The 26,444-nt window shown below is 38.8% G+C and overlaps 1 protein-coding gene across 1 annotated transcript in view; it reads left to right on the top strand.

The window, feature by feature from the left end:
• Nucleotides 1–26,444, top strand: part of LOC133656416 (disabled homolog 2-interacting protein-like) — a 408,611-nt gene that overhangs the window by 17,682 nt on the left and 364,485 nt on the right. Inside the window, exon 3 of the mRNA XM_062057498.1 lies at nucleotides 4,981–5,311. Within this exon, the coding sequence (XP_061913482.1) occupies nucleotides 5,266–5,311 (46 nt within the window). The 5' untranslated portion in view covers nucleotides 4,981–5,265. The remainder of the gene's footprint in view (nucleotides 1–4,980; nucleotides 5,312–26,444) is intronic.

Here is a 26,444-nt window from a genome sequence, read left to right as displayed (position 1 = left end):
ATATGAGTTGGGAAATTGTGTTAGATGTAAATATAAACGGAATACAATGATTTGCAAATCCTTGTCAACCCATATTCGATTGAATGCACTACAAAGACAATATATTTGATGTTCAAACTCATAAACTTCTTTTTTTTTTGCAAATAATAATTAACTTAGAATTTCATGGCTGCATCACGTGCCAAAGTAGTTGGGAAAGGGCATGTTCACCACTGTGTTACATGGCCTTTCCTTTTAACAACACTCAATAAATGATTGGGAACTGAGGAAACTAATTGTTGAAGCTTTGAAAGTGGAATTCTTTCCCATTCTTGTTTTATGTAGAGCTTCAGTCGTTCAACAGTCCGCTGTCGTATTTTACGCTTCATAATGCGCCACACATTTTCGATGGGAGACAGGTCTGGACTGCAGGTGGGTCAGGAAAGTACCCGCACTGTTGTAACACATGCTGAATGTGGCTTGGCATTGTCTTGCTGAAATAAGCAGGGGCGTCCATGAAAAAGACGGTGCTTAGATGGCAGCATATGTTGTTCCAAAACCTGTATGTACCTTTCAGGATTAATGGTGCCTTCACAGATGTGTAAGTTACCCATGCCTTGGGCACTAATGCCACCCCCATACCATCACAGATATTGGCTTTTGAACTTTGCGTCGATAACAGTCTGGATGGTTCGCTTGCCCTTTGGTCCGGATGACACGATGTCGAATATTTCCAAAAACAATTTGAAATGTGGACTCGTCAGACCACAGAACACTTTTCCACTTTGCATCAGTCCATCTTAGATGATCTCGGGCTTAGAGAAGCCGGCGGCGTTTCTGGATGTTGTTGATAAATGGCTTTCACTTTGCATAGTAGAGCTTTAACTTGCACTTACAGATGTAGCGACCAACTGTAGTTACTGAAAGTGGTTTTCTGAAGTGTTCCTGAGCCCATGTGGTAATATCCTTTAGAGATTAATGTCGTTTTTTGATACAGTGCTGTCTGAGGGATCGAAGGTCACGGTCATTCAGTGTTGGTTTCCGGCCATGCCGCTTACATGGAGTGATTTCTCCAGATTCTCTGAACCTTTTGATGATATTATCAGGCATGTGATTTTTCCGTCTAAAGTCGGAATTCCGTCTTTTTTAATCTCGGGAAAAAAAAAAAAAATTATCTCCCGTTTTTCCGTTTTTTTTCCGACCCTAAATCAAGATTCGAGACGTAGTTGATTGGTCGATATGAATGATGACGTTAATAACGTCATCATTCATAATGGTTACTACGGCCATTTTCCATATGTAAACAATGTCGGTTCTCGAGAGAAATGACGCTTTACGAGTAAAAGAAATTGATAAACATGTCAAAAATAAGTTTCGATGGGACTGGATGGAAAGGGAAATCACTGATACTGTTGGGAAGAAGAAAGTTACGACTTTGTTCGGTGATTTTATTCGGAAAATCGATGGTCCCGGAAAGGTTTTGTGCACGTGGTGTCATGATAATATTGACTATGGATCACAAGGTTTCAAGGCTTTGGAAGTACATGCGAAACGCCAAAAACATATGACACCACTTGAAGCAAGGAAAACAAACTTTTCACTAGCTGGTACTTTTGGATGTCAACCGAAAGTGAGCAAACCTTACGGACTTCATCTTTTGTTTACATCGACAACTGCCGTAGACATCGAGAGGAAAGATCCACCCACTTCAGTTGCAGACAGGGTTGTTAATAATGAGGTAAGCTAAAAAATATTTGCTTGCAAAATAGGCATGTTTGTTTTAAATATTAACCAATTATTGCTTAGCGAAATATAAATGGGTTTTTCTAAAAATAAAAAGCCACGTGAAAATATATTATGAAATTACAGAAATTGAAAGAGTCGCATTATTGATTCCAGTTAACAATTTATTTGAAATAAATTTGCATATAATACTATTTTTATAATATTAAGTTCTTATGTAGTCTGTTGAAACTATTGTCAGTGGTGTAACAATCTTGAAGGTAAATATTTTCACACTTGTTTCATGCAATATGTCAGTGTCCTCACATTATTATTATTTCCTATTTTTCAAATATGAGTAAACAATACTAAACATGTTTAATTATTTTCATAAATGTATATCCTATTTTGGCGAAAAGAATGAAATGTTTACATTACATGAACTGAAGTAATGTGGTAATACTGTAAATAAACTGTAGATAATAACACTGATCAATGTGACACCTGTGGATGTGAAATGAAACACAAGATGTACATATTAGTGACCTAAATACTGTTGGGACTGAACCATACACAGTGATTCATTAGGATAATTGGGTTATGAATGTTTCTATTAATTATGTTTTCATGTCTTTAAACACTAAAATATTTTTTCTTCAAATGGTGCTGTCTTTGTTAATTTTAGCATGTTAAATTGGTGAAAAACCAGGAGCCCTGGACCTGGCTGGGGGCCTTCGTCCCCCAGACCCCCGGAAGTTTTTTCAGTCTTTTTCATTGTGGTCAAATCACATGCCTGGATATTATGGACCGTAGATGTTGAAATCCCTAAATTTCTTGCAATTGCACTTTGAGAAACATTGTTCTTAAACTGTTTGACTATTTGCTCACGCAGTTGTGGACAAAGGGGTGTACCTCGCCCCATCCTTTCTTGTGAAAGACTGAGCATTTTTTGGGAAGCTGTTTTTATACCCAATCATGGCACCCACCTGTTCCCAATTAGCCTGCACACCTGTGGGATGTTCCAAATAAGTGTTCGATGAGCATTCCTCAACTTTATCAGTATTTATTGCCACCTTTCTCTCATTTGTTGCTGGCATCAAATTCTAAGGTTAATGATTATTTGCAAAAAAAAAAAAAGTTTATCAGTTTGAACATCAAATATGTTGTCTTTGTAGCATATTCAACTGAATATGGGTTGAAAATGATATGCAAATCTTTGTATTCCGTTTATATTTACATCTAACACAATTTCCCAACTCATATGGAAACGGGGTTTGTAATTGAGATAAATAAGTAAAAAAAATAATTACAATAGAAAATGTACCAAATATACTTAGTTAATGACAGTGTTTCTGAAACATTTTTTTCCACCAAGTACCAACTCAGAAAAACACTTGGTACTCCAAGTACCACCATAATGACCAACATTAAAATACAGTAGCGTAGTAGGCCTAAGTAGATTAGAAACATTAGAAACAAAGCTGAGGTTTTATTTAACACGTACAATTAGTTTATTTTTGCCACAGTTACATTACACACTAAACAGTAACACTGTGTTTGACTATAGGAAAATAAAACACTGTACTCTAATCAAGTGATTATTTGCTTACCTAGTGGCTCCTTGGAGCATTTTTAAAAAATTATTGAAAATGGAAAAAGATGGGGGTAAAATATTTTTTTTGTTTTACTATGTTTTTTGTTTGAGGGCAAACATGACACAAACCTTCCCAATTGTTAGAAAGCTCACTGTTTAATGTTTGTGTGTATGTTTCACTGATGAGACATCGTTTTGTCCTACTAATTTCGACGGTTCTTGAACTCACCATAGTGGTGGACTGTGACGCAACAGTTTGTTTACACGTAAAATATTCCATGCATTCTTTGTCTCATTTTGTCCACCAAACGTTTTATGCGGTGCGTGAATGCACAAAGGTGCGCTTTGTTGATGTTATCGACTTGTTGGAGTGCTAATCAGGCATATTTGGTCAGTGCATGACTGCTAGCTAATCAATGCTAACATGCTATTTAGGCTAGCTGTAAGTACATATTGCATCATTATGCCTCATTTGTAGGTATATTTGAGCTCATTTAATATCCTTTACTTGTATCCTCTTTGTGTATAATTTAGTTTTGAAGGTCTCATGACACATTATCTGTATGTAATATTGGCTGCATTTCAGATAGTTGTTTATGTACCATGTTGTTCCAGACCACAGCAAACATTACCTAGCTTGCCAAAGATTGTAATAAATCTATTAAAAGAAGACAGCCTTAACTTGGATACACACATCTATACCTTTGGCCATTAAAAGCCAGTCATTTCCAGAAGTTATTTCACCTTCTGAGTAGCCACTGATTTACTAATGTTTTCTAATGTTGTAAAAATGTGTAGAATAAATATTAAATTTAAACATTTCTGTCAACGAAGATTTTCTTCAGCCTGCGACACATAGTCATTTTGATAGTAAGCTATTGCAGCTAATCTAGACACTTACGTCATGTGTTGTCTTCATTATAAGACTTACATACGGCTTTTCATTTTTTGCGGCTCCAGACAATTAGTTTTTTTGTATTTTTGTCCCAATATTGCTCTTTCAACGTTTTCGGCTGCCGACCCCTGCACTAGATGGAGCCCACGTGCCACTAGTGGTACACGTACCACGGATTGTGAATTACTGGTCTATGAAAATCCTTCACTTGATTAGGAAAAAGGGAAAATAAATATGTTGGTTTTTTTTGTTTAAATAGTTTTATAGCGTTTTATTTCATAGGGGAAAAGTCAAAGTATTTCTAAGAAGAAGAAAAAATGGGGGGAGGGGGAATTAAACTACATAATGAGGTCCTATCTTGGGGTGGCTTTAGGAAAAACCTAAATATTTTGAGAAAAAAGTCAACATTTTCAGAAAAAAAATGTATTCTTATGAAAGTAGTTAATTTTGCAAGAAAATAAGTTTGTTTTTTTAACCATGTCAATATGTATACAACTAAGAAGCTATTTCCCCCGTAAAGTTTTATTAGTGTTCATTTATGTACTTGATAATAAATGAAATGGCTCAAAAAGGCTCTGTCTTCTTATTGAATTTACTTTTCAGTTTCTTTTAATCAGACAAGATTTGGGTATGATAAATGATATTCTAGACCTAAATCTTCGTCTGACTAAAATAAACTGAAAAGTAGATGATTGTATTATATTTGAATGCATAATTACCCTGCAATTCAACTTGATGTTCACCAGGTGGCAGTGTTCAAAATGATAAATTGCACTTTCTTTTCCTACAGTGTTGACCCTGAGTGAAGACAAGCCCCGCCTCCTCGTGTGCAAACTGATGCCATGCTCCACAAAATGCACGTTGCGTTTGTGCAACGCTCTACGCCGTCTCCTCCCTCCTCCACCCCAAGCTCCTCCCATCACCGCCGCCTTCCCGACAGTAGCTCATCCCACACTCTCACTTTGCGTAACCACACCAGGCAGCAAGATGAGGGGCCGGGCGGCGCTCCTTGCTCTTCATCGCTGACGCCGAGCTCGCTCGCTGGCGCACACACACGCACAGAGCGGAGGCAAGCATGGGGATGCAGCCGCGAGACAGAGTTGCGTCCGATTACCTGTCAGGTGAGAGAATCTTTCTTTATTTTTGACCTGGTTCCAATGTGTCCGTGCTATCCTTAAGTCCCAGTTCAGAGTTCTGGTCCAGCTTTTCTTCTTCAGAACTCTTATTAGCACATGATGTCGCAGTTCACTACGTTATGGTTATCTACTTCTGTCGTTGGGATATGTGCATGCAAACTTTTAGATCAAAGTTTTTATTTTTTTCATAAAAAATGGTTAGAATTTCATGAAAATTGAAAATAATGTTGTTGATAAATATTTTTGGGTACATTTTTTAATATAAGGATGATTTTGTAAAAATAAAAAAAAGACTTTAAAAAAAAAAGAAAAAGAAAAAAAAAGAGATTTATTTTATAAAATAAAAAAATAAAATGCCAACTTTTTTAAAGACAATATCCCAATGTAAAAACGTTTTGGGATAAAAAATAAATAAATAAATACTTCATTAAATTTAAATCCTTTTTTTTTTTCAAGTAAAACATTGTAATTTTACAAGAATAAAGTTTTCTCATGAAAATTGAAAATAATATTGTTGATAAATATTTTTGGGTGAATTTTTTAATATAAGAAGGATTTTGTAAAAAAAAGACTTAATAAAATAAAATGAGATGGTGGCAGAGGGGTTAGTGCGTCTGCCTCACAATACGAAGGTCCTGAGTAGTCCTGGGTTCAATCCCGGGCTCGGGATCTTTCTGTGTGGAGTTTGCATGTCCTCCCCGTGACTGCGTGGGTTCCCTCCGGGTACTCCGGCTTCCTCCCACCTCCAAAGACATGCACCTGGGGATAGGTTGATTGGCAACACTAAATTGGCCCTAGTGTGTGAATGTGAGTGTGAATGTTGTCTGTCTATCTGTGTTGGCCCTGCGATGAGGTGGCGACTTGTCCAGGGTGTACACCGCCTTCCGCCCGATTGTAGCTGAGATAGGCTCCAGCGCCCCCCGCGACCCCGAAGGGAATAAGCGGTAGAAAATGGATGGATGGATGGATGGAGATTTATTTTATAAAATAAAACAAATAAAATGCCAACTTTTTTAAAGACAATGTCCCAATGTAAAAACCTTTTGAGATTTAAAAAAAATGTACTTCATTAAATTTAAGTCCTTTTTTTTTCAAGTAAAACATTGTAATTTTACAAGTATAAAGTTTTTTCATGAAAATTGAAATTAATGTTGATAAATATTGTTGGGTGATTTTTTTGATATAAGGATCATTTTGTAAAAAATAAAAAAAAAAGACTTAAACATTTTTTTAATGACATTTATTTGATAAAATAAAAAAATAAAATGCCAACTTTTAAAGACAATATACTAAAAGTTTTGAGATTAAAATAATGTACATAATTACATTTAAATCCATTTTTTTTCAAGTAAAACATTGTAATTTTACAAGTATAAAGTTTTTTCATGAAAATTGAAATTAATGTTGATAAATATTGTTGGGTGATTTTTTTGATATAAGGATCATTTTGTAAAAAAAAAAAAAAAAGACTTAAACATTTTTTTAATGACATTTATTTGATAAAATAAAAAAGTAAAATGCCAACTTTTTAAAGACAATATACTAAAAATTTTGAGATTAAAATAATGTACTTAATTACATTTAAATCCATTTTTTTTTCAAGTAAAACATTGTAATTTTACAAGAGTAAGGGCAGATTTGTTTTTATTTTTAAATACAAAATGTGGCAAAAAATATATATAGTTTTAAGATTTAAAAAAATGTACTTCATTAAATTTAAATTGTTGTTTTTTCAAGTAAAACATTGTAATCTTACAAGTATAAAGTTTTTTCATGAAAATTGAAATTAATGTTGATAAATATTGTTGGGTGATTTTTTTAATATAAGGATCATTTTGTAAAAAAAAAAAAAAAAAGACTTAAACATTTTTTTAATGACATTTATTTGATAAAATAAAAAAATAAAATGCCAACTTTTTAAAGACAATATACTAAAAGTTTTGAGATTAAAATAATGTACTTAATTACATTTAAATCCATTTTTTTTTCAAGTAAAACATTGTAATTTTACAAGAGTAAGGGCAGATTTGTTTTTATTTTTAAATACAAAATGTGGCAAAAAAATATATAGTTTTAAGATTTAAAAAAATGTACTTCATTAAATTTAAATTGTTGTTTTTTCAAGTAAAACATTGTAATCTTACAAGAATAAAGTCAGATTTTCTTTTCACTTTTAAAGACAATGTCCCAGTATAAAAAAAGTTTTGAGTTGAAAAGAAATGTACTTAATTAAATTTAAATCCATTGTTTTTCAAGTAAAACATTGTAATTTTACAAGAATAAAGTCCGATTTTTTTCACTATTAAAGACAATGTCCCAATATAAATAACGTTTTGAGATTTTAAAAAAATGTACTTCATTAAATTTAAATCAATGTTTTTTTTTTCAAGTAAGACATTGTAATTTTACAAAATAGTAAGGTCAGATTTGTTTCTACTTTTAAATACAAAATGTGCCAGTATAAAAAAAAGTTTTGAGATTTAAAAAAATGTACTTCATTAAATTTAAATTGTTTTTTTCAAGTGAAACACTGTAATCTTACAAGAATTAAGTCAGATTTGTTTTCACTTTTAAAGACGGTCCCAATATAAAAAAGTTTTGAGATAAAAAAAAAATGTACTTCATTAAATTTAAATCCATCTTGTTTCAAGTAAACCATTGTAATCTTACAAGAATAAGGTCAGATTTATTTTTTAACTTTTTAGTACAAATGTGCCAATATAAAAAAAGTTTTGAGATGAAAAAAATGTACTTCATTAAATTTAAATATATTTTTCTCACATTGTAGTCTTACAAGAATAAGGTAAGATATTTTTCAAATACAAAATGTCCAGATATAAAAAGGTTTTAAGATTTAAATATATATATATATATATATATATATATATATATATATATATATATATATTGTATTTTTATTTTTTTTGACAAAAAATCTTGAGTATGTTTAGATATATATATATTTTATTTATTTATTTATTTTTTGACAAATTTTATGTTCAGGGATATTTTTTAAAGATGTAACTTTATGGACATAATAAAGGTCATGATCTTACATAGTGAATGTGTAGTTTTATTCCCAAATAGAGATTACATTTATCATTTTTCAAGACAAAAAGTTGTAACCTCAAGTGGTTATGGTCCTGCTACATATGTACAATGGTAGCATGCTCACTCAGTATGCTAACTATTTGTACTGTTAACACGTACATTTCTGTGGCTTCTCCAAAAATTAAATATATATTTTAGTTAGGACTTTATTTACAGTCGTTGTCAAAGGTTTACATACACTTGTGAAGGACATGATGTCATGGCTATCTTGAGTTTCCAATAATTTCTACAACTCTTATTTTTTTGTGATAGAGTGGTTGGAGCACATACTTGTTGGTCACAAAAAACATTCATGAAATTCGGTTCTTTTATGAATTTATTATGGGTCTACTGAACATGTGACCAAATCTGCTGGGTCAAAAGTATACATACAGCAACATACATTATCAATTTTGGTGATATAGAAAAGTTACAATCAAATCAAATTATGGCTTCATGGCATGGCCTCTTAACTTCATGTGAGTGATTATGATTGACGACACTTGTTGACTTCTCCGAGCCCATTTAAACAGGGCTCATGTGATGCAGTCATTAGACTCGGTTACAAACGCGACAATGGGAACGTCAATGGAACTCAGCACAGATCGGAAAAAACTAATCATTGACTTGAACAAGTCAGGAAAGTCACTTGGAGCCATTTCAAAGCAGCTTAAAGGCCTACTGAAACCCACTACTACCGACCACGCAGTCTGATAGTTTATATATCAATGATGAAATCTTAACATTGCAACAAATGCCAATACGGCCGGGTTAACTTATAAAGTGCAATTTTAAATTTCCCGGGAAATATCCGGCTGAAAAGGTCTCGGTATGATGACGTTTGCGCGTGACGTCACGGATTGAAAAGAAGTATTGGGACACAATGGTGTTCTGGACATCTGTGTTGGTGAGTCTTTTGCGATTTTTTTAATGAACAATGGAGACAGCAAAGAAGAAAGCTGTAGGTGGGATCGGTGTATTAGCGGCTGGCTGCAGCAACACAACCAGGAGGACTTTGAGTTGGATAGCATACGCGCTATCCGATGCTAGCCGCCAACCTCACGGATGACCGGGTGAAGTCCTTCGTCGCGCCGTCGATCGCTGGAACGCAGGTGAGCACGGGTCGTGATGAGCAGATGAGGGCTGGCGTAGGTGGCGAGCTAATGTTTTTAGCATAGCTCTGTCGAGGTCCCGTAGCTAAGTTAGCTTCAATGGCGTCGTTAGCAACAGCATTGCTAGGCTTCGCCAGGCTGGACAGCATTAACCGTGTGGTTACAGGTCCAGTGTTTGGTTCGGTGTCTCCTGATAGTAGAAGTAATAGTAGTATTGTTGATCTTCTGTCTATTCTTCCAGTCAGGGGCATGTTTCTTCTGTTTCTATTCGCAGCTAAGCACGATGCTATCACGTTAGCTCCGAAGCTAAAGTGCTTCACCGATGTATTTTCGTGGAGATAAAAGTCACTGTGAATGTCCATTTCGCGTTCTCGACTCTCAATTTCAAGAGGATATAGTATCCGAGGTGGTTTGAAATACAAATCCGTGATCCACAATAGAAAAAGGAGAAAGTGTGGAATCCAATGAGCCAGCTTGTACCTAAGTTACGGTCAGAGCGAAAAAAGATACACCCTGGCGTCCTGCACTGCACTCTAATCCTTCACTCTCACTTTCCTTATCCACAAATCTTTCATCCTCGCTCAAATTAATGGGGTAATCGTCGCTTTCTCGGTCCGAATCGCTCTCGCTGCTGGTGTAAACAATGTGCAGATGTGAGGAGCTCTTCAACCTGTGACGTCACGCTACTTCCGGTACAGACAAGGCTTTTTTATCAGCGACCAAAAGTTGCGAACTTTATCGTCGATGTTCTCTACTAAATCCTTTCAGCAAAAATATGGCAATATCGCGATATGATCAAGTATGACACATAGAATGGACCTGCTATCCCCGTTTAAATAAGAACATTTCATTTCAGTAGGCCTTTAAGCTCCCAAGAGCAACTGTGCAGACAATTGTTCGTAAGTATAAAGTTCATGGCACAGTTTTGTAACTGCCACAATCCGGAAGAAAACGCAAGCTTATCACCTGCTGCTGAGAGAAAATTGGTCAAGATGATCAAGAGTCAACCGAGAACCACCAAAAAGCAGGTTTGCAATGAATTGGAAGCTGCTGGAACACAGGTGTCAGTGTCCACAGTCAAGCGTGTTTTGCATCGCCATGGACTGAGAGGCTACCATGCAAGAAGGAAGCCCTTGCTCCAGAAGCGACACCTTAAGGTTCGTCTAAAGTTTGCTGCTGATCACATGGACAAGACCTTCTGGAGGAAACTTCTCTGGTCAGACGAAACAAAAATGTTGCTTTTTGGCCACAATACCCAGCAATATGATTAGAGGAGAAAAGGTAAAGGCCTTTATTCCCAGAAACACAACTCCTACCGTCAAGCATGGTGGTGATAGTATTATGCTCTGGGCCTGTTTTGCTGCCAATGGAACTGGTGCTTTACAGAGAGTAAACGGGTAAAATGAAAAAGGAGCATTACCTCCAAATTCTTCAGGACAACCTAAAATCATCAGCCCGGAGGCTGGGTCTTGGGCGCAGTTGGGTGTTCCAACAGGACCTGGGATCTGAACCGAGGATGTCGTTGTGGCTGTGCAGCCCTTTGAGACACTTGTGATTTAGAGCTATATAAGTAAACATTGATTGATTGATTGATTGATTGACAATGACCCCAAACACACGTCAAAAGTGGTAAAGGAATGGCTAAATCAGGCTAGGATTAAGGTTTTAGAATGGCCTTCCCAAAGTCCTGACTTAAACCCCATTGAGAACATGTGGACAATGCTGAAGAAGAAACAAGAAAACCAAGAAATTTAGCTGAACTGCACCAATTTTGTCAAGAGAAGTGGTCAAAAATTCAACCAGAAGCTTGTGGATGGCTACCAAAAGCGCCTTATTGCAGTGAAACTTGCCAAAGGACATGTAACCAAATATTAACATTGCTGTATGTATACTTTTGACCCAGCAGATTTGGTCACATTTTCAGTAGACCCATAATAAATTCATAAAAGAACCAAACTTCATGAATGTTTTTTGTGACCAACAAGTATGTGCTCCAATCACTCTATCACAAAAAAATAAGAGTTGCATAAATTATTGGAAACTCAAGACAGCCATGACATTATGTTATTTACAAATGTATGTAAACTTTTGACTACGACTGTACGTAGTACAGTACCTATTTTGCTACAGTAGGTACTACCTTTAGAATTTTAGCAGTTAGCATTCCAGCAACTGTCTTAACTTTTAGCATGCTAGTTGTTAGAATTGTCGAAAAAAGTTAGGTTGTTTTTTACATTTCTTTGGCATTCTTCCCAGAAGCAAAGCCTAGAAGCCACCAAATCGGTCTCGAACGCCGCAGAAGAGTTTAGCAACAAGTAGCAGGCTGTTTTTGATGTTTTTGCGTAAAAGTACTCATCAATCCTCCAAGAGAAAAGTCAATATCTGAGGGTGAGTGACTAATCGGTAAGGCATCCCTGTGTGCTGAGGTAGGATTAGGGTCAGAGTTGAGGGTCGCAGATGCTGAGGTTTCTCGTTAGCGCTCGTTAGACAGACGGCCGCAATTAGCAACGCCAGCTCAGCATTATGTATGCTCAAGTGTGTCGCACGGGCCCGCAGCGCTGACAATAGCAGGTGGCCAGCGTGATTACGCAACGTCGGGGGCAGAGAGGGAGTGCGAGGCGTCGACAGTTAAGACGGCAAGAGGAAGTACAAAATCCACAAAAATTGGAAAATCTGTGCTTTCATCGAGCAGCATTTTAGAGTTGTCCGCACAAAGACAAGTGGTCCTGAAGCTTTATCAATCCCTGCCACGCTCCGAGAAGCATCACCATGGCAACCACTCCAGGATAGACAGCTGATTCAGGTCATCTAATTAGACGACGTGACATTTAGCGTTAGCGCCACACAATGAAGTTGTCTGCAGTGGAGCCACTCAGACGCTAACGTAGCCTATAAATTATTCCTAATAAGACCACAGATGTGCTCTCGATGCCACTTCACGTGCACTTGTGTCCCCGGCTCTCTTCTCACTCCAAATTGGTTAGTTTTTTTTGGGAAGTATTACTAGATAGTGCTTGACTTTTTGTAAGATACTCTAGGAAAACATTACATCACACAATCACCACATTAACTGACTCGCAACACGATATTATCACCAGATATTCCCAATGCTGGCACAAAGTGCATTGTCAATCTTTGTACTGGACTATCTTTTTAATTTTTTTTTCAAACCGGTACCGAAAACTTTTGCTTCTAAAGATTGAATGTATAACTTATTTACCATATTTTTCGGACTGTAAGGCACATTTAAAAGTATTACATTTTCTCAAAACTCGACAGTGCACCTTATAACCTGGTGCGCCTAATGTACGGAATAATTCTGGTTGTGCTTACCGACCTCGGAGCAATTTTATTTGGTACATGGTGTAATAAGTGTGACTAGAGATGTCCGATAATATCGGTCTGCCGATATTATCGGCCGATAAATGCATTAAAATGTAATATCGGAAATTATCGGTATCGTTTTTTTTATTATCAGTATCGGGTTGTTTTTTTTAATTAAATCCACATAAAAAACACAAGATACACTTACAATTAGTGCACCAAGCAAAAAAACCTCCCTCCCCCATTTACACTCATTCACACAAAAGGGTTGTTTCTTTCTGTTATTAATATTCTGGTTCCTACATTATATATCAATATATATCAATACAGTCTGCAAGGGATACAGTCCGTAAGCACACATGATTGTGCGTGCTGCTGGTCCACTAATAATACTAACCTTTAACAGTTAATTTTACAAATTTTCATTAATTACTAGTTTCTATGTAACTGTTTTTATATTGTTTTACTTTCTTTTTTATTCAAGAAAATGTTTTTAATTTATTTATCTTATTTTATTTGATTCATTTTTTTAAAAAGTACCTTATCTTCACCATACCTGGTTGTCCAAATTAGGCATAATAATGTGTTAATTCCACGACTGTATATATCGGTTGATATCGGTATCGGTTGATATCGGTATCGGTAATTAAAGAGTTGGACAATATCGGCATATCGGATATCGGCAAAAAGCCATTATCGGACATCCCTAAGTGTGACCAGTAGATGGTCGTCACACATAAGAGATACGTGTAGACCAGGGGTCCCCAAACTACGGCCCGCAGGCCGGATCCGGCCCGCCAACGTCCAAAATCAGGCCCGCTGGAAGTCCGAAGTATAAAAAAAAAAAAAAATAAAATAAAATAAAAATATATATATTATTTTTTTCTGACTTTTCTTATCCACTTTGTACCGCTTGCTACTCACGGTGTCTCCTAGCCGCTCAGGCAAATCATATTGTCTAAAAATGCATTTTCTCATCGATAACGTGACATCATCGCACGCGCGGAAAGTGCGCTATATATACACTACCGTTCAAAAGTTTGGGGTCACCCAAACAATTTTGTGGAATAGCCTTCATTTCTAAGAACAAGAATAGACTGTCGAGTTTCAGATGAAAGTTCTCTTCTTCTGGCCATTTTGAGCGTTTAATTGACCCCACAAATGTGATGCTCCAGAAACTCAATCTGCTCAAAGAAAGGTAAGTTTTGTAGCTTCTGTAACGAGCTAAACTGTTTTCAGATGTGTGAACATGATTGCACAAGGGTTTTGTAATCATCAAATAGCTTTCTGAGCCAATGAGCAAACACATTGTACCATTAGAACACTGGAGTGATAGTTGCTGGAAATGGGCCTCTATACACCTATGTAGATGTTGCACCAAAAACCAGACATTTGCAGCTAGAATAGTCATTTACCACATTAGCAATGTATAGAGTGTATTTCTTTAAAGTTAAGACTGGTTTAAAGTTATCTTCATTGAAAAGTACAGTGCTTTTCCTTCAAAAATAAGGACATTTCAATGTGACCCCAAACTTTTGAACGGTAGTGTATATATATATATACATACATACATACATACATGCAGCCCGGCCCCCGGCCAAATTGTTTTAACCCAATGCGGCCCCCGAGTCAAAAAGTTTGGGGACCCCTGGTGTAGACTGTAAGATGACGCCAGTAAACGACACCAAAACATTAAATGCCAGTGTTTCCCCCAGAAAATGTGTTAGTTAAGGTGGTGGGAGGGGGTGTCGCCCGGGATAGGCGGCAGGTCGGGGAAGGGTGTGGGTGGGTGTATGGAACAGTGTAACTCGGCCTGTCGCCATCACGTCTCCACCTCATCGCTGCCACCACAGCCTGGGGGGGCAATAGACTACAAACTCTGATTACATTGAACACATTGTTTATTAAAAAATAACCAAATAACAATATCTTATAATAAATACAAATATTAGAGAAATAAAGAAGTCTACAATTTTTGGTTGTGTTTTCCGCTCCATTTGCAGAATGGCGATATACGATATATATCTCTATTTTTTCCGTAAAGTACAAACAAAACACAAAACAGTTCTAGTTTTATTTATTTATTTATTTATTTATTTATTTAGTTAGTTAGTTACCTGAGATACTAAGTGTCATTATTATGACTTAGTAAGTCAATATTTTGACTTAGTAACTTGAGGTTAGTTTGTCTAAATTGTCAGACGATTGCTTCTCTGATGTCTCCATCATGTCCAGAAGTCTCCTCTTTATCTGGACGTGTTCTTCTACTGCAGTCAGCAACTTTGTCTCCATTGGAAGTTTTCGTTTTAGTCTGTTGTGCTTGTGGCTGTTGAGTTTTGCCTAGTGAAAAAAAATATAATGATTTTTACAAAATTACATTCAACAATCATGAATACATTATTTGGGATAACCCCACTTTAGCACAGGTGTAAGATAGTGACATGTTATTTATAACAAGTCAAATGGCCCTCAACATTTTCGGGAAACAATGTGTGTCAATAAAGCACTTCAAGGTATTTTAATTTTGACAGAATTTTTTATTTATTTTTATGCAACTGCAGTTTACTTAACTCTATTATTTATTACAAGAAAGTACTCAAAGCATTTTTAATACGACCCTATTTAAATACATCTAAAACAGCTGAACTTTAAAGGCCTACTGAAATGAAATGTTTTTATTTAAACGAGGATAGCAGATCCATTCAATGTGTCATACTTGATCATTTTGCGATATTGCCATATTTTTGCTGAAAGGATTTAGTATAGAACAACGTCGATAAAGTTTGCAACTTTTGGTCTCTGATAAAAAAAAACTTTGCCCCTACCGGAAGTAGCGTGACGTTGTCAGTTGTTCACTCCCTCATATTTTCCTATTGTTTTCAACGCAGCTAGAGCTATTCGGACCGAGAAAGCGACAATTACCCCATTAATTTGAGCGAGGATGAAAGATTTGTGGATGAGGAATGTTAGAGTGACGGACTAGAATGCAGTGAAATACATATTTTTTTCCGCTCTGACCGTAACTTAGGTACAAGCTGGCTCATTGGATTCCACACTCTCTCCTTTTTCTATTGTGGATCACGGATTTGTATTTTAAGCCACCTCGGATACTATATCCTCTTGAAAATGAGAGTCGAGAACGCGAAATGGACATTCACAGTGCATTTTATCTCCACGACAATACATCGACGACGCTCTTTAGCATGAGCTAACGTGATAGCATCTGTCTCAAATGCAGATAGAAACAAAATAAATAAATCCCTGACTGGAAGGATAGACAGAAGATCAACAATACTATTAAACCATGTACATGTAACTACACGGTTAATAGATCTCAGCCTGGCAAAGCTTAACAATGCTGTTGCTAACGACGCTAAGGCTGACTTAGCAACTTAGCAACCGGACCTCACAGAGCTATGATAAAAACATTAGCGCTCCACCTATGCCAGCCAGCCCTCATCTGCTCTGCTCATCAACACCCGTGCTCACCTGCGTTCCAGCGATCGACGGCGCGACGAAGGACTTCACCCGATCATCCGTGCGGTGGCCGGTGGGCGGCTAGCATCGGCTAGCGCGTCTGCTTTCCAAGTGAGTAGTCCTTGTTGTGTTGCTACAGCCAGCCGCTATACACTGATCCCACCTACAACGTTCTTCTTTGCAGCCTCCATTGTTCATTAAACAAATTGCAAAAGATTCACCAACACAGATGTCCAGAATACTGTGGAATTATGAAATGAAAACAGAGCTTTTTTGTATTGTATTCAATGGGGAAGGCATACCTCTGTTCCCCGGGCTACGTCACGCGCATACGTCATCCTCAGAAGGCTTTTTCAACCGGAAGTGTGGCGGGAAATTTAAAATTGCACTTTATAAGTTATTGGTATGTGTTGCAATGTTAAGATTTCATCATTGATATATAAACTATCAGACTGCGTGGTCGGTAGTAGTGGGTTTCAGTAGGCCTTTAAAGGCCTACTGAAATGAAATGTTCTTATTTAAACGGGGATAGCAGATCCATTCTATGTGTCATACTTGATAATTTTGCGATATTGCCATATTTTTGCTGGAAGGATTTAGTAGAGAACATCGACGATAACGTTTTGGTCGCTGATAAAAAAGCTTTGCCTGTACCGGAAGTAGCGTGACGTCACAGGTTGAAGGGCTCCTCACATTTCCACAGTGTTTACACCAGCAGCGAGAGCGATTCGGACCGAGAAAGCAACGATTACCCCATTAATTTGAGCCGGGATGAAACATTTGTGGATGAGGAAAGTGAGAGTGAAGGATTAGAGGGCAGTGCAGGACATATCTTTTTTCGCTCTGACTGTAACTTAGGTACAAGCTGGCTCATTGGATTCCACACTCTCTCCTTTTTCTATTGTGGATCACAGATTTGTATTTTAAACCACCTCGGATACTATATCCTCTTGAAAATGAGAGTCGAGAACGCGAAATGGACATTCACAGTGACTTTTATCTCCACGACAATACATCGGCGAAGCACTTTAGCTACGGAGCTAACGTGATAGCATCGTGCTTAAATGCAGATAAAAACAAAATGAATAAGCCCCTGACTGGAAGGATAGACAGAAGATCAACAATACTACCAAACTCTGGACCTGTAACCACACGGTTAATGCTGTACCGCCTGCTGAAGCCTAGCAATGCTGTTGCTAACGACGCCATTGAAGCTAACTTAGCCACAGGATCTCGACAGAGCTATGCTAAAAACATTAGCTATCCACCTACGCCAGCTCTCATCTGCTCATCACGACCCGTGCTCACCTGCGTTCCAGCGATCGACGGCGCGACGAAGGACTTCACCCGATAATCAATACTGTCGGCGGCCCGGGGACGGAGGAAGTCAAGGTGAGGACAGCGGCGCGGCGGCGGGCGTTGTGGCTTTTGACGACACCCCGGCCGCCATCAGAGTCGGCAAGAAACATATATTTCCCCAAAGTTACGTACGTGACATGCACATAGCGCCACGCACGTACGGGCAAGCGATCACATGTTTGGAAGAAAGCTGTACTCACGGTAGCGCGTCTGCTATCCAACTCAAAGTCCTCCTGGTTGTGTTGCTGCAGCCAGCCGCTAATACACCGATCCCACCTACAGCTTTCTTCTTTGCAGTCTCCTTTGTTAATTGAACAAATTGCAAAAGATTCACCAACACAGATGTCCAGAATACTGTGGAATTTTGCGATGAAAACAGAGCTGCTTGTATTGGGATACAATGGCGTCCGAATACTTCCGCTTCAACCCTTGACGTCACGCGCATACGTCATCATACATAGACGTTTTCAACCGGAAGTTTCGCGGGAAATTTAAAATTGCACTTTATAAGTTAACCCGGCCGTATTGGCATGTGTTGCAAGGTTAAGATTTCATCATTGATATATAAACTATCAGACTGTGTGGTCGGTAGTCGTGGGTTTCAGTAGGCTTTTATTATATGCTTGCCATCTTGACTTCTTATTCCAAAGCAAGTATTTTTGTCACACTGTTGTCAATGATAATATTAAAACAAATGGGCAAAATATGATTCCACATTGTTGAAAGTGGTCATCTGAGAGCTTTTGTAATTGCAGTGCAGTTCATATAAAAATGTTTTGATGCCCCATCTATCTGCCTTTTAACAATATTACTTCCTAGCAATGAAGTTAGCGCCCACATACCTGAAGTAGAGCTCTTCTCTCTTTCACCACAGAAGATTGGGGATTGCTCCTATTGGAATCTTGCTTCTCTTGTACCTCATTTGGCATATCTTTGTCTGTGACCAGGCTGCCAAGGGTGAATGGAGAATCTGAACTCCTGTGAGAGCTTGTGTCAATATTTGATGTTTCTATTCCAAATTGAATGGATGTAGTTGATGGAGAACCACCCCAGATCTGCTCGCATAGTTCGAAGTACAGCAAAACAACTCTACCATAACCACTTCTTCCACCTGCGTCGACTGCTTGTCTGTACTTTCCACGAATCGCTTTCAGTTTAGTGCCTATAGTTGTTTGTGTGATGTCCTGTTTCCAATGAGGAAATTCCTCAGATGTCCCTCCAAGTACGTACCGTTCCAAAATGGGGTAAGAATGTCACCAGACTTGGACTGGCAAGTTTCCCAGTCAACACTTTGTTGAGTTTTGTTAACTCTAAACTCCAAAACGATGCTTAAAGGCCTACTGACATGAAATGTTTTTATTTAAACGGGGATAGCAGATCCATTCTATGTGTCATACTTGATCATTTCGCGATATTGCCATATTTTTGCTGAAAGGATTTAGTAGAGAACATCGACGATAAAGTTCGCAACTTTTGGTCGCTGATAAAAAAAAAGCCTTGCCTGTACCGGAAGTAGCGTGACGTCGCAGGTTGAAGGGCTCCTCACATTTCCCCATTGTTTTCAATGATGGCCACCAGCAGCGAGAGCGATTCGGACTGAGAAAGCGACGATTTCCCCATTAATTTGAGCCAGGATGAAAGATTCGTGGATGAGGAACGTAAGAGTGAAGGATTAGAGTGCAGTGCAGGACATATCTTTTTTCGCTCTGACCGTAACTTAGGTACAAGGGCTCATTGGATTCCACACTCTCTCCTTTTTCTATTGTGGATCACGGATTTGTATTTTAAACCACCTCGGATACTATATCCTCTTGAAAATGAGAGTCGAGAACGCGAAATTGACACTCACAGTGACTTTTATCTCCACGACAATACATCGGCGAAGCACTTTAGCTATGGAGCTAACGTGATAGCATCGTGCTTAAATGCAGATAGAAACAAAAGAAATAAGCCCCTGACTGGAAGGATAGACAGAAGATCAACAATACTACCAAACTCTGGACCTGTAACCACACGGTTAATGCTGTACCGCCTGGCGAAGCCTAGCAATGCTGTTGCTAACGACGCCATTGAAGCTAACTTAGCTACGGGACCTCGACAGAGCTATGCTAAAAGCATTAGCTCTTCACCTACGCCAGCTCTCATCTGCTCATCACGACCCGTGCTCACCTGCGTTCCAGCGATCGACGGCGCGACGAAGGACTTCACCCGATCATCGATGCGGTCGGCGGCCCGGAGACGGAGGAAGTCAAGGTGAGGAAAGCTGTACTCACGGTAGCGCGTCTGCTATCCAACTCAAAGTCCTCCCGGTTGTGTTGTTGTAGCCAGCCGCTAATACACCGATCCCACCTACAGCTTTCTTCTTTGCAGTCTCCATTGTTCATTAAACAAATTGCAAAAGATTCACCAACACAGATGTCCAGAATACTGTGGAATTTAGTGATGAAAACAGAGCTGTTTGTATTGGGATACAATGGTGTCCTAATACTTCCGCTTCAACCCTTGACGTCACGCGCAAACGTCATCATACATAGACGTTTTCAGCCGGAAGTTTCCCGGGAAATTTAAAATTGCACTTTATAAGTTAACCCGGCCGTATTGGCATGTGTTGCAATGTTAAGATTTCATCATTGATATATAAACTATCAGACTGCGTGGTCGGTAGTAGTGGGTTTCAGTAGGCTTTTAAAAGTAGCTCTACTTCTCTGTCAGTCCACATATATAATTCTCTCTTGCCGTGAGCCGCCATTTTTGCTATATGCCGCCTCCGGAAATGACGTTTTGGTTGTTTCTGATTGGCTAAACTGGTCTTAAGTCTGAGGCTACAGCCCCCCCGGTATTTTGGCATGCGTATGACACTCAGTGTGTGCGTTTGCTTGGGGACAGTAAACGTTTTTTAAATGCGCACGTGTGGCTGGAGATCTTGTTAAGACGTTAGTTAGGGGGTGGCTCTTTGTTGTTAAGGCGGCCGCCTTAACAACAAAGCGCTGCGGGAAACCCTGAGGATTGTAATCGATGTCAAAAAAGGGAAAACAGACTTATTCACGGAAGTTACAAATTTTTTATGGAAAACAACTTAAAGGGGCCCTATTGTTACACTATTATGTTAGATCCACTATGGACTGGACTCTCACACTATTATGTTAGATCCACTATGGACTGGACTCTCACTATTATGTTAGATCCACTATGGACTGGACTCTCACTATTATGTTAGATCCACTATGGACTGGACTCTCACACTATTATGTTAGATCCACTATGGACTGGTCTCTCACTATTATGTTAGATCCACTATGGACTGGACTCTCACTATTATGTTAGATCCACTATGGACTGGACTCTCACACTATTATGTTAGATCCACTATGGACTGGACTCTCACTATTATATTAGATCCACTATGAACTGGACTCTCACAATATTATGCTAGATCCACTATGGACTGGACTCTCACTATTATGTTAGATCCACTATGGACTGGACTCTCACAATATTATGCTAGATCCACTCGACGTCCATTGCACCGGTCGCCCGGGGGGGGGGTTCCCCTTCAAGGTTTGTCATTGTCATCCCATTGGGTTGAGTTTTTTCTTGCCCAGATGTGGGATCTGAGCCGAGGATGTCGTTGTGGCTTGTGCAGCCCTTTGAGACACTCGTGATTTAAGGGCTATATAAGTAAACTTTGATTGAGTCAGTAGACTCGTTATGGAAGAGCTAAAAACAACGACAAAGACGGCAGGGAGAAGACGAAGTCGAAGTGGAGGCACATCCTGAAGAGGCAGTTAGAAAGCGGCTTGAAGATGGTCTGAAAACAATTGTGAGGTTTCCCTCCTGTGGTGGGTTCTCCTGGCCGACAGATCTTCTGGAGCCCGGTAGACAGTTTGAGTAAAGTATTTTTATTTTGCATAAACACCCGGGGGTGGCTTGCTTTCCAGCAATATACGTTTGTCTCTGGGCGCAGGTCTCTCCCTGGCTCCAACTCCAATAATGTGTCTCTTACCGGCTGCTGCTAATAAGGGCGACAGGTGATTAGATAACAAACCCCAGCTGGGCAATCTACTCACCTGCCGCTGTCTTCGAGGCCGGTCCTTACACACCCCGCTCCGCGGCAGGCCTGCAGACCACGCCCCCCCCCTCCACAATCTATGCAAAGAACCACCGTTACAAGTTGTGTAGACCACAAGGAAGTGTTTTAAATGTAGGAAAATGTAATCCCCTATTCTGCAAAAGTGACTTTTTACTGTGATATTTTGTCTCTAGAGTCTGTTTATGAGCACCAAAACTGAAAAAAAAATCTATCGTCTCCCTCACTTGTTTGCTCCACTTTTGAGAGAAGTTACACCCGCTCCCAAAACGTTGTGTTCCGAGCAGGGCTTACTAAAAGCACTTTTCATTCCCTCCAGGATTTCATGATGTCACGATCACGCCGTCTCACAGACGTTCAACCAATCCCCATGAATTACGCAGCTTTGTCCCAAGCCCGAAACTTCCCAGCACACTGATTGGCCCATTGAATTTGTCTGAGCAGCGCTCAAACGCGCACTTCAATTGTCTAATCAAAACCTATAACAACACAATCGCCCTCTGTGTAGCTTGGACTTACTTCCTGTTACTGCCTATTGTGCTGGGTAATGTAGTATATAAACATCCACCTCCTAGTTTACATGTATTTATTTGTTTATTTAACCTTCATTCTGAACAGATTTTCATTTGCAATGCTGACCTAGCAAAAAGGCAGCAATTACATGGTAGAGATGTTAAAGTGGGATGAGAATATCTCGTCATTTCTGTTTTACAAACAAAAATTATATATACATCACTCTCAACAGTTTACAATTGTGGGGTAAATTATTGATGAATGAGTGTTTAAAATTGACAAAGACCTTTCAAGCGTAAAACATACACAAAGAATGCCTGCTACTTGTAGACGACAGAGCAGACACCAGACAATAAGGAAGCCTTTGGTGGTGTTTGTTATTATTACTATTAGTTATAATTAATTAAAACTAGAGATGTCCGATAATGGCTTTTTTGCCGATAGCCGATATTGTCTAACTCTTAATTACCGATTCCGATATCAACCGATACCGATATATATACAGTCGTGGAAATAACACATTATTATGCCTAATTTTGTTGCGATGCCCCGCTGGATGCATTAAACAATGTAACAAGGTTTTCCAAAATAAATCAACTCAAGTTATGGAAAATAAATGCCAACATGGCACTGCCATATTTATTATTGAAGTCACAAAGTGCATTATTTTTTTTAACATGCCTCAAAACAGCAGCTTGGAATTTGGGACATGCTCTCCCTGAGAGAGCATGAGGAGGGGGGTGGGGGGGGGGGGCAGGGGTTGCGGGGGGTGTATGTTGTAGCGTCCCGGAAGAGTTAGTGCTGCAAGGGGTTCTGGGTATTTGTTCTGTTGTGTTTATGTTGTGTTACGGTGCGGATGTTCTCCCGAAATGTGTTTGTCATTCTTGTTTGGTGCGGGTTCACAGTGTGGCGCATATTTGTAACAGTGTTAAAGTTGTTTATACGGGCACCGTCAGTGTGACCTGTATGGCTGTTGACCAAGTATGCGTTGCATTCACTTGTGTGTGTGTGAAAAGCAGTAGATATTATGTGATTAGGTCGGCACGCAAAGGCAGTGCCTTTAAGGTTTATTGGCGCTCTGTACTGTTCCCTACGTCCGTGTACCACTCCGTACAGCGGGGTTTTAAAAAGTCATACATTTTACTTTTTGAAACCAATACCGATAATTTCCGATATTACATTTTAAACCATTTATCTGCCGATATCGGACATCTCTAATTAAAACTACAGTATTTTTACAATGAGCTGTGAGCATGTGCTTTTCAAGTATACTTTTACTACAAAACATCAAAACAGTATTTGTTTTGGTCAATCTTTTTGAGTTTTGAGTTTAACACTTAAAACATTGGTAACACATTCGTAAAATCACAAATCGATCGAACGTTATTTAAAGAAATAAGTCTCCAAAACATCGCAACTTTTGCCGCAACTTTCTTGAAGTCCTTGAAAAATAAGAGGCAGTATAGCTCAGTTGATAGAGTGGCCGTGCCACCAACTTGAGGGTTCCAGGTTCGATCCCCGCTTCCGCCATCCTAATCACTGCCGTTGTGTCCTTGGGTAAGACACTTGACCCGCATGCTCCCAGTGCCACCCACACTGGTTTAAATGTAACTTAGATATTGGGTTTCACTATGTAAAAGCGCTTTGAGTCACTAGAGAAAAGCGCTATATAAATATAATTCACTTCACTTCACTAAGAATTCAGACATTTAACACTCATTAAAAAAAAGGTGTGGTGAAATGTGTCCTCTGCATTTGACCCATCCCCTTGTTCACCCCCTGGGAGGTGAGGGGAGCACTGAGCAGCAGCGGTGCCGCGCCCGGGAATCATTTTTGGTGATTTAACCCCCAATTCCAACCCTTGATGCTGAGTGCCAAGCAGGCCACTGAGTAGGTTGACTTTTGAATTAGCATCCAACAACATGGCCAACACACTTTCAATACACTATTGAGGGATGTCTGACATCTAAAAGTGGTAAAACAAATATATAAAACTATAATATGGGACCTTTTGATATGAATATTTAAGGTTGCATTATCAATACTTGTGTCCCTCCCTAATCACTACAACATCCATGTTTTGCACTGCAGAGATTGTCGTCATCTTTAGCAAGACTTTGTATAATTTCAATCAACACTGAAGTCAAACTGCTCTGTCTTCCTTCCAATGTGCAGTACAGTAAGTGCTCTTCCAGCATGTCATGTTCATTCTCACTCCATGTCTTTTTTTTAAATATTTAAAACATTTGGAAGCACTGCTGCTTGTTCCAACTAAGGAGGTTTATTTATATGTTCACTTCATGCCTGTGGATTTGTGTTTGTCAGCAAAAAGAACATGGCGGAATGTTCACCAGACTTGGTGTTGCATGGACGTTATATGGAACTGATATTTGTGTAAGGTTATCTTTAAACAGTAATATTAGTGTACCCTATATTTATACTAGTGTACCGTATAGTTATACTACTGTACTGTATAGTCATAATAGTGTACCATATAGTTATGCTAATGTACTGTATAGTTATATTAGTGAACGGTATAATTATAGTAGTGTACCGTATAATTATAGTAGTGTACCGTATAATTATAGTAGTGTACCACATAGTTATATTAATGTCCCGTATAGTTATAGTAGTGTACCGTATAGCTATTGTAGTGTACCATAGTATAGTAGTGTATTGTATGTTATAGTAGTGTACTGTACGGTTATAGTAGTGTACCGTATAGTTATAGTAGTGTACCATATGTCATAGTAGTGTGCCACATAGTTATAGTAATGTACCGTATAGTCATAGTTGTGTACCGTATAGTCATAGTAGTGTACCGTATAGTTATAGTAGTGTACCACATAGTTATAGTAGGGTATCACATAGTTATAGTAGTGTACCGTATAATCATAGTAGTGTACCGTATAATCATAGTAGTGTACCGTATAGTTATAGTAGTGTACCGCATAGTTATAGTAGTGTACCGTATAGTTGTAGTAGTGTACCATATAGTCATCGTAGTGTACTGTATAATTATAGCAGTATATCACATAGTTATAGTAGTGTACCGTATAGCTATTGTAGTTTACCATAGTTATAGTAGTGTATTGTATGTTTATAGTAGTGTACTGTACAGTTATAGTAGTTTACCGTATAGTTATAGTAGTGTACCATATGTCATAGTAGTGTACCACATAGTTATATTAGTGTACCGTATAGTCATAGTAGTGTACCGTATAGTTGTAGTAGTGTACCGTATAGTAATAGTCGTGTACCGTATAGTTATAGTAGTGTACCACATAGTTATAGTAGTGTACCGTATAATCATAGTAGTGTACCATATAGTTATAGTAGCGTACCATATAGTTTTAGTAGTGTACCATATAGTTTTAGTAGTGTACCGTTTAGTTCTAGTAGTGTACCGTTTAGTTCTAGTAGTGTACCGTATAGTCATAGTAAGGTATCACATAGTTATAGTAGTGTACCACATAGTTATAGTAGTGTACCGTATAGTTCTAGTAGTGCACCGTACAGTCATAGTAATGTATCACATAGTTATAGTAGTGTGACGCCGAGATGAGCGGTCGCACCCTCTTTCGCTCCCGATCGGGAATCCAAACAACTGCTCGGATTATCCCACACTTCCTCCTTTTTCTACTGTGGATTACGGATTTATATTTTAAACCTCCTCGGATACTCTACCCTCTTGAAAATGAGAGTCGAGAACGCGAAATGGACATACACAGTGACTTTTATCTCCACGACAATATATCGGCGAAGCACCTTGGCTTCGGAGCTAACGTGTTAGCATCATGCTTGTCTGCACATCGAGGCAGAAGAAACATGCCCCTGACTGGAAGGATAGACAGAAAGTCAATAATACTACTATTACTTCTACTATCAGGAGACACTGAACTCAACCCTGGACCTGCAACAACACGGTTAATGTTGTCCCGACTGGCGAAGACTAGCAATGCTACTGCTAGCGTCGCCATCGAAGCTAACTCGGCTACCGGCTCGTCTCAGCTCAAGCTCACCTGTGCTCCTGCGGTCGGCGGCTCGGCGGAGGACTTCGCCCCGTTCATCGACACGGTCGGAGGCTCGGCGGCGGCGGTGGAGGACGACCCAGTCATCAGAGAAGGCAGCGACTCAGCGGCGGTGAACGACGCGG

The sequence above is a fragment of the Entelurus aequoreus genome, linkage group LG08 (assembly GCF_033978785.1).
Source record: "Entelurus aequoreus isolate RoL-2023_Sb linkage group LG08, RoL_Eaeq_v1.1, whole genome shotgun sequence".
Classification (NCBI taxonomy): domain Eukaryota; kingdom Metazoa; phylum Chordata; class Actinopteri; order Syngnathiformes; family Syngnathidae; genus Entelurus; species Entelurus aequoreus.
The sequence above is the reverse complement of the archived record's forward strand: the minus strand, read 5'-3'. Positions and strand labels throughout refer to the sequence as shown.